The sequence below is a fragment of the Nannobrachium achirus genome, assembly GCF_963921795.1.
Source record: "Nannobrachium achirus genome assembly, chromosome: 16".
Taxonomy (NCBI): domain Eukaryota; kingdom Metazoa; phylum Chordata; class Actinopteri; order Myctophiformes; family Myctophidae; genus Nannobrachium; species Nannobrachium achirus.
This window is the reverse complement of record NC_137823.1, coordinates 47,717,825-47,732,756: the sequence shown is the minus strand read 5'-3', so window position 1 is coordinate 47,732,756 and position 14,932 is coordinate 47,717,825. Positions and strand designations below refer to the sequence as shown.

Below are 14,932 nucleotides of genomic sequence, written 5' to 3'. Positions count from 1 at the left end.
TTAGAACCCCCACTCTGTTATTTTCAGCTTCTAAAGCCTTCTCTTTATATGTTTTCTATGATCCCTACCGGGGACCGGTTTTCGCGGCATCACACTACCGGCCAATCACAGCGCATCTTGGAGTGGGGTCGCTAGGGCGGCCATATTTGTAGTCTCCCGTGTGTCTCTATACTCGGGTGCACGGTGAAGCATGGGTGAAGGAGTGTATCTCCGGAATGGCTGAACGCACAGCAACCAGGGACCCCTCAAAAGATAGATCTCGGCGAGGCAGACGCGGGGGTGTGAGAACCGAAAAACGGCCGAAAGACGCGGACGCGACCGAGGTTTGCTATAGAGCTACTGACCACAAGTTGAGCAACTTACACAGTATAGTTTTAAGCAGTTTACCCGATTCTGTTAATTCAGTATGATGAAGAACCACACTGCAATGTCTCACGTGAACAAATTAGAGTTCATACAGTATATATAAAAATCAAGTTTATTCAAAACAATGTCCAATGATACAAAAACAAATGGAAGCTTTTTTTTACAACTGCGAATCATTCCTAGCAGCTGTATTTTCCTATAGTGGTTTTGAGGTTGTAGCTACAGGTGTACAACCAGCCATTGTTTTGCCAGTCATTTTCAGTAGACACATACTTAAAAGAATAATGCTCCCTTGACTTATGGATGAGAACATGTTTACCATGAATGTGACCAGAAAAATCTCAAACGACATGGGTCCCAAAACCTGAAAAAGTAAAATAAATCGTAAGTACTGTGTATACTCATATGTATGGAACAGATCAGGACAGTCCATTGGGATATAAGCGAAGCTGCATAATTGGGAACATCAGAAAAGTGGGCGGCTGTGAACATGGACGCAGGGTTGTGAAGTAGATATACTTGTATATCCATATCATTAAATGTGTGTGTACTGAACCGTGCACTCGAAAAAGCTATTGCTGGGGAAACTTTAATTTCATTCAACTTTTCAAAAATGATACGGATGACTTGCAGAAACTGTACTGTCTTCCCCCCCCCCTCTGACAGGATAGCTGGGACAAAGTTAATGTCCTGAAAGCAAAATGTGAGGCAGGTGAATTAAGAAGGGAGGTGACAAGACTTGTCTGCAAACACCACACAAGTCCTGGATGTTTTCAATCAAATGGTGGTGTTTGTATGTGTAAATATATTTATACTAGATGCATCACACCAGCAGTACAGATTTAACCAGACTGATTAAGAGCGTGTGCCATGATGAGTCCTCAATTCTGGCCTGAATGGATATGGAAAGGTAATATGTAAAGAGCTTCACTCAATTCTTACTTTGCTTATTTAACAAGTCCAATCTTCTTGGCCTCAGTTTCGTAAATGAGCAACCTCCACATCTTCACTATGAAGACTTCAGCTTCCTCGTCCAGAACCTGAGCAAGAGCAAAGGGCAAGTTTAATCCAATAGACTTGAGAAAGGCAGAGCACTTAAAATCAGCCTCCTTGTTGTTGGACTCTTCCATCTTGTCCAAATCAAGCACCTACAGTAGACTTTATGTATGTTTTGACTCTTTAAATTCCACTCACCATAGCAACATCATCTAGAATACCTTGTGGAGTACCATGAGCCATCACCTGGAGGAGTAAATTACAAAATGAATCAATACTCGTTTTACTTCATAACTGCAATTCTCCAGTGGTCAACCACTACATATTTATTACCTTGGAGCAGACAAAGTCCACTAATGTTGGCTCTTCCTCTCCAATGTACTCAATGATCTTTTTATTGATCCAGGGACGGACTCGTCGCTCCATCAATAGCTATGGCGACAGAGACAAAAGGAAAAACATACAAAACTTTGTTTAGAAGGGTACCAAGCTACAACAGAGGCAGCCTGACTATTGGTGTAGATCAGCGTTTCCCAAAAAGATTGATGGGCAGCGTAAAAGAAAAAGTGATGATTGATTGAATGAAAGGTTTAGGAACCAATTGTGTAGATGGTTTTTGACTAAATGTTGCTGGACACACATTTTTAACAATGCATTTTCAAAATGTTTCCAAAGTGGTTCACCCCATATCCAATCATACAGTGCAATAATGAGGCTATCACGTGTGCCATCAATGCACCATGACAGACTCGAGCAAAGGTGTCACGTGACAAACATAACATATCTACAAGCTAACGTATCACAGTGCAATGTGTTAGCTAGTAGATCTACTATTTTTGTCATGTGATGTCCCGTCTCCTGTGGTCTCACTCACAGCTTGTGCAGCACAGCCCTGCATTTTACCATGCAACATATTTCATGTAATGTCATACGAAAACAAATACCGGTATACAAACATTTTCCAAAACATTTAATTAATTCCAAACCTTTTCCAGACCTGGTTTTTCTAATTTAAAAATATTTACAGGAATTTCATGACCGTGGGAACCCTGTGGACATAATCTACAGGTCATCTGGGAGAAATTGGGCAGAACACACACACACACACACACACTCCTCCGTTGACAATTACAACGTCCTCCTTAACAGACCACTGAATGCTTAAAACTTTAAATTAAATTGGAACTGCTCACATTGACCAACAGTGAGTAAAAAAGCTTGTAGCACTGGCAGGGGTTGCCTGACTGCCCGTGGTAAGTAAATAAAACCTTTGGACAAGTGGAGTTTGCCTTCAGGTTGCCTGACGGGAAAATACGTTTAAATAGGGAAGCAACCGTCTTCATGAAATATTATTGGCAATAATCATGAAGAACAATTGCTACCTTTTTACAACTAGCTTTTTCAAAGTGACCGTCACCACTCTACATTCATCGATTGGATTTAACATTAATTTGTTCTACAAGCGCAAATGTACCTACAATTCTCTAATGGAAAATGTAGTTTTTGGGGCAAGTGGCCATGACCTGTGGGCAAGTACATGAATAGACTTTTTTGTTACCACCGCGCTCTGACTTGACTGGTGCGGTGTCCCTTTAAATCAACATGTGGGCAAGTACAACATGACCTATGCTTGCACGACAGGCAACCCCTGGCACTGGGAAGTGTGTCAGTGTGTCTCACCGTGTCGACCATAGACCAATCCAGTGGGTAGGAGAAAAGCTCAGGCTTGCCCGTGGGAATCTTCTCTATCAAGCTCTTGATGTGTTTGCGTTTCTCCTCGGTGTCGGCTCCCTTAACGGCGGCCAGCGCGGCCCCATCCACCCCCAAGCTCTTCTCGTCATCGTAGTCCAGGGGAACCAGCTTCCTCTTGCGGGGCCGCTCGTCAGTCTCCTCGTCATCAAACTTGTTGAAGACACTGTCTACCGTAGGCCTCTTCCGTTTTGTGGCATTGGGCTGGCTGGGGCTTGGTGCGGCACCTAGACAATCAAAAATAAAAATAATAACCTTAACGAATGATAACCGACTTACTGTTTAATCATTTATGGGTACATATGCTGGTTTGGTGCCATCCAAGTACCGTACATTTCGTTGACAAAATAAAATCGTCCATCATCATCCATCCACATTATTTTGGCAATTTATGTCTACAATTTTCACTCTTAAGAGTGTTACTGCATTGGTGTTATTTATTCAACAGATAATATTTTAACCAGTAAATTATATCTTTTGTTGAACCAGTGCTATTTAAAAGAATGTATTGCATGACTCTAGAAATTATTCTTCTAGACAGGGGAATAAAGGTCTTTGCACACTGCTGCGTCTTTCGTTGTGAAATGCGCTTTTCAGGGCAAGGAGAGAGAGAGAGATAGAGATAGAGAGAGCAAGGAACTGAGTGGTGCGCGAAACGGGCGGCAGGGTGCAAACGTGACTGACATAACGTGAGGTTGATTTTTTATTTGCGCGCTCCGAAATTCACTCCGATATTCGGCCCGAAAAACGCAGCAGTGTGCAACCAGCTTTAGGTAGCTGCTGTTAACAAGAAGTCATTAAATAAGACTAAATGATGTCATTTATCAGATGGTCTATGTGCAGTTTCTTCCAGATTAGTCATGAAAAAATGAACCTTGGCCCGGATTGTGGCTCAGCGGTCCAAGGAACCTAGACTACAATAGCCTGACAGTGCATTGCAGGTTCGAGTCCCGTTCCTGACGATCTTTACTGCATGTCTCCCTAGCCCTCCCACCCGTTTCCTGTCAATCTCGACTATGAATAAAGGCCCCAACAATATCTAAGTAACAAGGTTCAGGTTTTAGAGCAATGTCACTGACCAATTTGCCTTGTATTACATGCAAAGTGGGTACTGCACATGTACATTGCGATGTCAAGGCTTAAACAACTGTGTATATTGTGCAGTACACATATTATGTACAGTATGTGTAGTGAAGTCCCTTCCAGGTGTCACTGGTCTTACCCATTTTGAGGCTCAGGCCAATCTTGGGTCTGTGTTCCTCCTGGGGCAGGCTCTCGGGAGGAGAGTTCTCATGGGGTATGATGATTCCGCACGGCGAGTCGCCCCCGGAAATGTTGGGGGACGCATTGCTGCTGGCCGAGGACACGGAGGGGGCCGCTGTGATTGGCCGCAACGTGGGCTTCAGGCTGGGCTTAGAGTGGTGGCGATCGTCGTCTTCATTCTCATAATCCTCCTCCTCGCCCTCCTCTACCTCGTCGTCCGACTGGGCGACTCGCGGACGTCCGCCGTCCCTTCTGTCTCTGTCCCGGTCCCTGTCCCCTCTGCGGTCCCGGTGGTCTCTGGAGGACTTGTGGTGCTTCCGCTGCTCCTCGGGCTCTGGCTCCGGCTCCGGGAGGACAGGAGGCTGCCGCAGTCGCTCCTCCTCTTCCTCCATCTAAACCAATGAGAGGCAGAAACACGGGGGTGTGACCAATCAGGCAATCAAAACGGTGCAGAGGGTCTGCTGATGAAGAGAAATTATTAATGCTGTCAAGCAGGAATGCAGGGTGAACCTGAGGATCAAGTGACCTTCACAAAAGACAATAGTGCCATACTGGCATGCGAGCACGCACACAGACACACACGCGCACACACCCTGCGTAGCTCTGCGTCGGGGTCTGGATGTCCCTCAGCCAGCAGCCTCTGTCTGATCTCCTGCAGCTCCTCTTGCTCCCTCTTCCTGTCACGCTCGTCCACCTCTATCTCCTTCTCTCTGTCTCTAAGACGCTTCTGCAGCGCACTGCCCCTAGGGGTCACAGCACAAATTACAACATTAAGGAACAAAGGATGAAACTGCAACACTGCATGCAATTAATTCGGTATCTTATCTGGTTCACCATGAAACAAAAACTAAAGGTTGTGAACCTATTTAAATTTAGGCCTAGAATTATTGAATGCTTCAACCAGTGAAAAATAGCAGATATACAAGCTCCCTGGAACTAAATATTTTGAGATGGGGGTCCGTGGTCAAATAAATATAATTTTGGGGGTCCTTCACATGAAAAGGTTTGAGAACCACTGACATAGTAGTCTCTCAAGAACAGACTAACTGAGCTCCAGTTAAGTGAAAAGGATCTTTTCTTTGACGATGGCTAGCCAGATTGCTGACCTAGAAACATAGGTTTTTAAAAAAATCTTAGAAGGATTCAAAAGAGACTTATAGAATCGCATCAAAATTCAAATTTTCACGATTTAAAAAAAATTGAAGATCTACAAGCTCGCAGTGCCGCACTGTGAGCTTGTATATCTGCCATTTTTCATTAGTTAAAGCATAAAATAATGATACACAATAATGTGTACCCGTTCTAAATGGATTAACCTTAGAGTACAGCTGCACAACATATTCCTAGTAAATCTATTTGCCCTCCCTGATGTCATATTCAGTCCTGAAGCTCACCTGTAATATTTGGGGTCATCCCGGTCATCATCGTAATCTTCAAGGAACTCCTTCAGTCGTTTGCCTTCTTTAACCTGTAGGAACATTTAGACACATTTAGATACGAGAGCCCTCATTTATCATGGTATATTTACAAAAGGTAGCACACAAATTCACTCTGAAATGATTACACAGACTTCATTGTGTTCTGAATCTTTTGTACCATCTTTACGAATGCCAAAAAGACTGTTAAGTGTCCTCTACAATGACATACTGTACACTGGAATTCAGGCACAATTCCAGGGCTTCTCTCCATATTCAATAGTATATGGAAACGTGTCGTCGTCTTTCTTTTTGTATAGCCAATCCCTGTCCAATATTCAAAGATGAATTCATAATTTCTCACAGCCCTGCTGCATGCTGTTCTACTGGAAATGAAGTATTTGTTTTTCTCTTTTGCTTGAACCCAACACTGAGTGAGTACAGTATACATGTTCAAACTAAACTAGTCATAAACAAAGGCTATGCTTGCATTGTGAACGAAGGCATCCGACACATGCGCTCCAAATGGCCAGATCACACAGAGGTGCTCTCTGACACATCACTGGGTTACCACTTCCTGTTACCATTTCTCTCCGGCGTTCATCTTCCCTCTCGGTTTCCTTGGCATGGTCTCGAGCCTTCTTCCTCTCCCTGAGCTCCCAGTTTTTGAGACGCTGCAGTCGAAACAGTGTCACATCAGCAACATATTTGTGTGTATTATTTATGCCTACTGTGTAAGGCGGTCTATGGATAAGGCAGGAATTAAAGCAACACAAAAAAAACAAGGTTTTTGTCAGGCCAAGTCACTTCCTATGATTTGTGACGGTAGACTGAATTGTCAACCGCGGCTTGATCCCAGTCTACATATACAGTATGTAGAAGTGGTTGTTGCACCGGAAAGTAGTGTTGTGAACAGCAACCTTGTTTCTGAGTTCTGTCATTGCAAAAAAGCACTTTTTTCGCCACAACTGAGAGCTTTAATCCACACTGTTTTCAGTGGGTGGTGGGGCTTTACGCAGAACTACCATTCACTTCTCACTTAAAATTAATTTTACAGACCTCTCTAACAATTTGGTTGGAGCATAGGTGCAGCGCTGCAGCCTTGCTTGGTACACCTGTTAACAGGTAACACTGAGGAACAGTATCTTAACAGAGACGGACATGTTTCTACTAGCCAAGTTCCAGGTTTTCTCTTGACAATCAGGGCCACCCCCTCCTTACCTCCTGATAGGCCGTTTCCTTTTCTCTCAGCTTCCGCTCCATTCTCCTGCGTTCATACACATCCTCTTCATCATCTTGGTCCCGCTTCTTGTCCTTGTCTCGGTCTCGACTCCTCTCCCTGCCAAACACAGGAAAAAAAAGAAAAACTTTATTGATAAAGGTCTGAGTACCTCTGTGCCCTACTCCATCTCGATCAATCAGATGGCAATAGCTTAGCTACTTTGTAGCACTTAATTGCTGAATGTGATAGACACAAGTCACCAGTTACCCTAGCAAAACCACTAAATGGAATAATCAAAAGCAGGTACAACATAGGAAAGCAACTGCTGTTCACTGATTTAAATTTCGGTTTGCAATTTTTTCTTTAAGTCATTTCATTATGTTATCCAATAATGTTGTCCATTGTTCATTTGAAATTGGTTCCTTTGTGTTAGTAAAAAATATGGGGATTTCTTTTGGTCCATATTGGCCCAGCTTTACTGCAATAAAAGCACAGTGGTCCCTCCATTTGCCAAACCATGCTTCAGATCAGACTAGTTTCTAGCGTTACCTGGATCGACTGCGTTCAGGGCTCTTGTCCCGGATATCCCAGTCTCTCTCCCGCTCCCTCTCCTTTGTCCGTCGGTCCCGGTCGCGTTCTCTATCTCGGTCGCGACTTCTATTATCTCTGTCACGCTCCCTCTCTCTCTCTCTGTCGCGCTCCTTCTCCTTCTCCCTCTCACGGTCACGACGCTCTCGCTCCCGTTCTCGCTCAACGGTCCTCTCTTTCCTCTCGCGCTCGAACTCTGCCCGCTCTTTCTCCCTCTTGTCCTTCTCCTCCTCCAGTTTCTGTAGAGGAAAAGCAGAGAGGGCGGTTCAGTGGAGACCCAGACAGGGCAGCAGGAGTAGGGCGTAAGCCGTGTTGAGTACAGTTTCAGGCACACAATCATTTTTGTCTGGCCTGACAAATTCTCTAAGGTGCAACAGGGTGCAGTGGTTACCAGGCTCTGCAGAGAGACCGAAGTTATTCTACTGTATGTGACTTTATTCTATGAAAAATGTGGTAACTGGAAAATCTAAAAAAAGAAAAAAAGAGAACAGACCTTTCTTTGGTATAAAAGAATATGGTGGACAAATGTTCCGTTTGTACTATTTAATTGTTGAGTGGTACGGCATATCAATCAAGCACAGCAGCTTCAGAGTACCTGGGAACCACCTCTTTTAATCATCGCAAACATCTGTCAACGGTCTGTCAGGTGTGTTCAATATGAGGCATTCATTAATGAGAAAAAGGCGCTGCAAAAGTCAATGCTTTTTCTCTCCTTAAGAGTCCTCCTCTCATTATAAGGAAAACAGAAGTACAGAAAAAAGGCGTCAGTCTTTTGTTAAACTAGTTGTTTGTGACTTACAGGTGTTGAACTAGGATTCAGCCATTCACTGCCCCTACAAGCCTTTTATGTTAGGCCTGGGAGGAAAGCAGGTTACACGGTATAAGAGGGAAAAAACGTTATGGGATTTTGTCTGTGCTAAAGCATCATCATAATCATAAAAACAACCTTTATTTCAATATTATTACAATGGTTACAATGCCATTTCATATAGTGGCTAAAACAAGACAAATGTGACATCAGTTACATTTCGGTAAAGATAAATGAAATTGTAGAAGCTGTCTTACCCATACAGTAGTCTTCGGTAGGTCCTTGAGACTCATTACTCAGACACACAGACACCACCTCTCCCTATTGTTTATGGATACTATACACAAGGTTTTCCATGTCTATGGAGAAATTACCAGGATCCAATGCTGACTGAACACAAGTTTGTTTTGTTTGGAGACCAGAGCTCTGGAAATGTATAACATTTTACACATGTAGATACCGGTAGCACTCATATCCAGAGTGACATCAATATTAGGTTAACCGATTTAAAAATATTAAATGTGTGCAAACCTGAAAGCAATCAGAAAACCAGGCAGTAAACGGGCTATTATCTGCTAATACAATTCTCACATCATACTACCTAGCAAAGTAGTAAACTCATCATATGTTCATACAACTTGATGTCCATGCACATCAATTTGTGGCGTTAGTTCTAGTTTCTTTTACTTACCTCAACGCAGATTCTACCACGGACTGGAATGGAAAATAACTGTCTGTTTCTGTTCTTACATTCAGATGATTTAGGACTATTACTATTATATCTTTGTGTTATCGTTATAGATTTGTTATTAAAGGTTTGCACTCAAAAAGATGACTTAAAGCCAAACAGTATTTAAATAGTTTAGGGGTTGATAAGAGAATGGTTCAACCTGTGGTTATCACCTATGTACTCATGATACTTTTAATCATTACAATTCAGTTAATCCATACTGGTAATGGCAAAAGGTAGTGTAGTATTGAGTAGTTGAAAATTATAAAACTATATAAAAAAATCATAAAAGTTAAATTGTCCTTGTTTTTTTTTTCAGTTCATCCACTTCTGCTACAAATTATCTTCATAAAGTAACTGATTAAAGCATGACTTTGCTTAGGTGACAGTTTCAAGCTATGGCATGTATTCTTTATCATGTTATTCTTACTCCAGTGTAGCTGATTGACTAGGATGAATAAAATTAAGCACGATAGATGAGACTAGAGGTAGAGGAAAGCAGACAAAAGGATTTCAGAAACACACAACACACACACACACACTCACAGAAAGTTCATACCTTGCCAGTCTTCAGATCATCATTTCTGCTGTGGAGAGGACGCCCCCCCCACCCACCCCGCCAGAGCCAAAAATCACTGCAGTGGTTATTGACAATAGTCCTAGTGCTATAAACAAACAGACACCATTAATACAGAACATCATTTTACAGAGGACTTGCACAGGTTCACTGGGCTGTCCAGCTGACAGGGCAGCACTGATGCACGACTCCAAATGGAAATCAGTGTTGTCTCACTCAGAAAAACTGTCACTTAAACGTTTCTGGCTGAACAGACGAGTTCCAAAAGGCACGTCAATCAAACACCAAAGCGCCCACGCAGTTGCCCCTGTACAAGCCCTCAAAAGGGGGGCGCCCAGTATATGTATATAGTAAGTAAAAGCTGATACTTACATCCTATCCTCGCAACTTTTTCCAAAGCTCTGAGATTCATCTTGATTTTGTCACCATATGATCACTATCATAATGGTGGGGTTTAATGAATAGATTAGCTTTTAAGTAACTTTACATCGTCTCCATGCATTTTGTGTGTGATGAATGTCTATTGACTATTATGGTCACACCTAGGTGGGTTCACAAAAAATGTGGTCACATGTGTCAAATTAGGTTTGAGAATGGTATCAGAAATACTAACAGCTGGGCAGTGTTGGAGCACATATGATGTAAATGTTTGAAAAAGAATGTGCGACAAAATCAGATGTGTGGCAGCGCAAAATTTCAAGGATGTCCATTTCATTGAAGGTGACCAATTTGTAGCGCAGTGTGCATCTTTGTATGTCTTAACTACAGTTAAATATGTGAAATTAAGGGTGAGTGAACTATGTGAGCAGCTGCTGTCCAAAACCTGTAATGTCAATAAGGAGATCAAATTAGTTACTGTACCTTGTGGGTGTCACGGAATTTACTAATCTCTCTGGAAATTAGGTCCCTCTTGTCGTCCTCCATGTCAATAGCATTGATGTCCTCCTATGGAGAAAGGGGGAAAATACAGTGTAGATGCCCACTGATTAGTAGCATTCTGCCATTTTTATTTGTGATTAATCATAGAATAAATTGACACCTAATCTAATGAATTAATAAAATTACATTACAAGATTCATGTAACCATTTCTTATACTTGCCATTTACAATATCACCAATATTATGAATGTTTTCTTGGTGCCATAGATTATAAAATTAGATTTTTTTTTAAACTGTTGCCTTATTTTAAATCACAGATTAACTTTAAAAGATAAAATCATACACAGTATATTGATAGTTAATTAAAAGAATAATTGAAAGTTGCAGCCTTATTTGCATAACAAGAGCTGCACAATTTGGGGAATATTCCCATACCTCCTCTTTTTTCTCCTTCTTTCTCCTATTGCGGCGATGGGCATCGTCGTCTAGAGAGGGAGCGTTGAGTTCGCTGGAATGCTCTCGCAGTAGCCCGTCGATAGCACCCTTGACAATCTGATCCTTTTTCTTTGTCTCTTCATCCAGCACCTCCTCCTCATCCAGCCCTCCATCCTTCTGCCACAGCCAGAAAACAACAAAGCCGTTTTCAAATGTGCCAGTTGAATATGTTCATGGTAGTCAAACTATGTAAATTAACTTCCTTCAAAGTATACAATATTAGGGTGTTCATTTCTGCTTATATTTCCCCAGTCCCAACATGGAGCGAGGAAGAAAACCTGAGCGAGAACAGAGTGAACACAACATGCAGTAAGGAACGAGAGTCACAACGTTCTTTGTGACTGCACTAGGGACTTATTCCTTCCTACATGTTTCGGTGCTTGGGTGCTTGTCAGCTGGGTTGCGGAACTATGGGCAATAGGGTGTTCCTCCACATGCACTACCTACGTCCTCATACATGGCCGCGAAACCTCACTCAATTAGGGACTCTGCGAGCAAAAATAGGAGGGGTGGACGACGTTGCTGCACAACGCGGTGTCGCTCACGGTACGTCAGGAGTCAGGACGGTTCCTGGCGGCCACTATCTTCCACTATCACGCTGATTTTAGCAGTCTCTTACCCCGTTAGTTGTCTTCTTCTTGGCTTTCCACTCATCCAGCTGGGCTTTGGTCTTGGCATCCACTTTCACAAGCAAACCCTTGTCTCCGATCTGCATCTCATGAAGCAGCCGCAGGGCTCGCAGCGTGGACTCTGGCTCTTTATACTCACAAAAGCCAAAGGCTGCCACACAAACCAGGATGGAGGAAGGTTAAATCAAATCATATTTTGGTGCAATTAGGTTAGTTAATTAGGTTTTCTGACATACACTTACACGTACATCTGTCATTATCCTGATAATAGGCAGCTGACTATTATCAGCTCATCATGACTTATGCAGGATAAGCCACAATAGGAGTAGTGGGAGAGTGGTGGGCAGTGCAGGCAGTGCCAAGGTGTTTCAACAATCTGGGATTTTCTTTTATTACCACTCTGTATGGTAGAGTATGTTACAATATAGGGGTGATAGAATTTGTCTCCCTGCTCTTCTCTTGAGAAATGTATATCCTGTGGTCTGGTTGACAAGTGGTATTGCCTGAAGGTCAAAATGAAAATTCTCCCCTGAATAAGCTCTATTAGTTCAGTGGAAAACATTCCTGCACTTGTGTGCAGGAACTGGATTAGAATCCAGTTAAATAGTGTAGCTTTGACAACATAAATAGCAGATCATCTACAAGCTCACAATGCACAATTGTTTTTGCACAACAGTCACGTTGGACGACAGAGACTAAAATAAGTCTTCTTCTTTTTCTGTGTATCATCAACCTTGATGATTGTTTGACATTTTTCAGACTAATCTATTTAGTTGATTGTACACATTTACAAAAACAAATTCCCAACCCTCTAGTAGAGCAGCCATCAACATTTAATTAATTTGCCGTCATAATTTGAGGTTGTAAATGGTGAAAATAGCATATGTGAAATTGAAACCGCTAGTTTCAATTAGTTGATCATTGTGTGCGTCTTGTGTTACCTTGAAGCTTGCCTGAGGCTCCTTGGACTCTCTTCCAGCTCAGGACGATACCACATTTCTAATGAAAATCAAGAAAGAAAACAATATAGATTAAGAATTCCATTAGTTATTACAGTAGAGAATATTTAGTGTTGTGACTTTCTTTCTTGACCAATGAAGTTTTGTTCCAATGCTTTAGTTTTAACGTTAAATATTTGTTATGAATAGCTCTGTTATTTCTTTGGCTAACAAGAACTATCACTTTGGAATTATGTATTGAGAAAGGTTTGTTCGTTCTTTGTTGAGGACATATTTGGAAGATGAACATTTCCCAGTACGTCGTGTGCCAAAAGATTTGCTCTCAGGACACATAACACATTTGGAATTTTGTGTCACACTTTCACATGTCCTGCTCACAATAAAATGATTCATATCAGCTTAGATGATACTGATGAGCGAATCAGCGAAGTTCCCCTTAAACACAAGCCGTCACTTACTGCCAGCAGTTGTCTGATGAGCACATCCGAGGCTTTCTCTGAAATGTTACCCACAAACACTGTGGTGGTGGGGCCGCTGTTCTCGTCCTCTTTGGGACGCGCAAGAAGACCCTCCTTCCTGGGGACGGCAGGTTTACTGATCACCGTCATAGGAGTCGGCAGCAGCACAGCTGGTGTTGAACCCATGAGGCCCATATGCAGTGGGATCATCTGGGCTCCTGTGACAGCCAATAAGACTCATGTTACCCTTTGCTTTAACAGATGTCATTAGAAGTTATGATGTTCAGGGTTTCCTGCAGGAAAAAGTCTTGACCAGGGGGGATCTCATGGCGCACGTGCAAAGCGCGTGCGCCGACATTTTTTGATAATTAATTAATTAATCCAAGTAATTAATTCACTTAATTTGTAATATTCATTCTTAATTTTGCCCTATAAAAACACATAAATGTGCCCATGATGACGGAAAACACAACTAAATTAATTCCCTTATTTTAGACTAATTCTTATTTTTGCCCTCAACATAAAAGGAGAGGTTGACTCTTGTCTCTTGGCCAGGGGGGACAGATTTTAGGCCAGGGGGCCCCCCTGGCCAATAAAGTGCTGCAGGAAACCCTGATGTTGATTACCAATAGCTCACTGTGTGTGTGATGCAAAGCATGGCTTACCCGAGGGGTAACCTGGATACTGAGGAGGCATCCCTGGCTGGGGTAGCAGCGGTCGGTTAAGATGAGGTGGGAAGGACATCCTTGTTGTGCAGGAGACCAACCTGATGAACAAAACCAAAAAAGAGAAGCATTGTTAGTCTTGAAGCCAACCCATACCCCCCGCCACTGAACTGTTTACTGTAAATATTTTTTATTTTATATTTCTGACTGTTAGTTGTTGTTTTTTTTTGCATAGTACTGTACTGTGGACCCCAATGTAACAAGCTATAGTGCTTTCTTGGGTTCTTATGTTAACTACTAATAAAGTATTCAATCAATCAAACCCCACGTGTTTACCTACCTCAGATCTTATTATTATAGGCCTACAGTGTTATTAGACTTTGACTTGAAGGAAACAAGAAGTAATGCATCAATGGCAGCCAATTATGATATCCATTTGCTAAATTTGTTATTACGCGGTTGTAACTTCTTAACAGATAACAGATGACTGCAAGCTAACGTTGAGTCAGATCCATGAGACAAAGGCCTAACAGTTAAGGGTGTTTGGCTATAGATAGTTAAACATGCCGCAAAAGGATTAAAACGAAGTAAGTAACTAAAAGCACCGAGCAACTCATGGGTCATGGCTAACGAGGTCCACCCGGCACAGCTTAAGGATAAGCTAAGCTAACGTCAACGTTACTACAAAGTAAAGGCTCCCAAGTACCTTTCTAACGGCCACTTCGGGCGCAGAATTAGAAGAGAAATTTACCTTTAGTACGTACCCAGAAATAAATTGCCAAAAAAAGGTTCGTTATGAATGAGTTATCCTTTATGGAAACGCTTTAATGTTAGACTGTGTTTAACGAGCTAATAGCCTGCCTAGCCGCAGGCCTCAAATAAGTGACGCAGACTCAGAACTACGTCTACGAGTGATGACGATAGCAGTGGGGTGCGCTTGTTTTCAGTCTCTGATCTGCGCGAGCGCGATATTAACACGGTGCAGCAGGTTAACCAATAAGTTAATAACTGTCAGCAAAGTTGTGTGTAAATGTGTGTGTGTGTGTGTGTGTGTGTGTGTGTGTGTGTGTGTGTGTGTGTGTGTGTGTGTGTGCGCGCGCGCGCGTATGCGTGTATTAATTATGTGCTTTTTA

The 14,932-nt window shown here is 42.3% G+C and overlaps 1 protein-coding gene across 4 annotated transcripts; it reads right to left on the bottom strand.

Moving 5' to 3' along the window:
• Positions 1–464: 464 nt before the first annotated feature.
• rbm25b (RNA binding motif protein 25b) lies at positions 465–14,686 on the bottom strand. Of its 4 annotated transcripts, XM_080744247.1 has the most exons (18): positions 14,564–14,686; positions 13,800–13,900; positions 13,135–13,352; positions 12,659–12,716; positions 11,708–11,868; positions 11,029–11,205; positions 10,576–10,659; positions 7,561–7,838; positions 7,011–7,128; positions 6,374–6,463; positions 5,769–5,842; positions 4,967–5,117; positions 4,334–4,766; positions 3,043–3,338; positions 1,696–1,794; positions 1,561–1,608; positions 1,309–1,406; positions 465–730 (listed from the first exon to the last, which is right to left on the bottom strand). In XM_080744247.1, the coding sequence occupies exons 2-17, from the start codon at positions 13,876–13,878 to the stop codon at positions 1,314–1,316; spliced, it is 2,457 nt and encodes an 818-aa protein (XP_080600373.1). In that variant the 5' UTR covers positions 13,879–13,900; positions 14,564–14,686; the 3' UTR covers positions 465–730; positions 1,309–1,313. The 4 variants fall into 4 exon arrangements, with proteins under 4 accessions (XP_080600373.1, XP_080600371.1, XP_080600372.1 ...); XM_080744245.1 differs by having other exon boundaries at positions 465–1,406; XM_080744246.1 differs by having other exon boundaries at positions 465–1,406; positions 14,551–14,665.
• Positions 14,687–14,932: the final 246 nt, after the last annotated feature.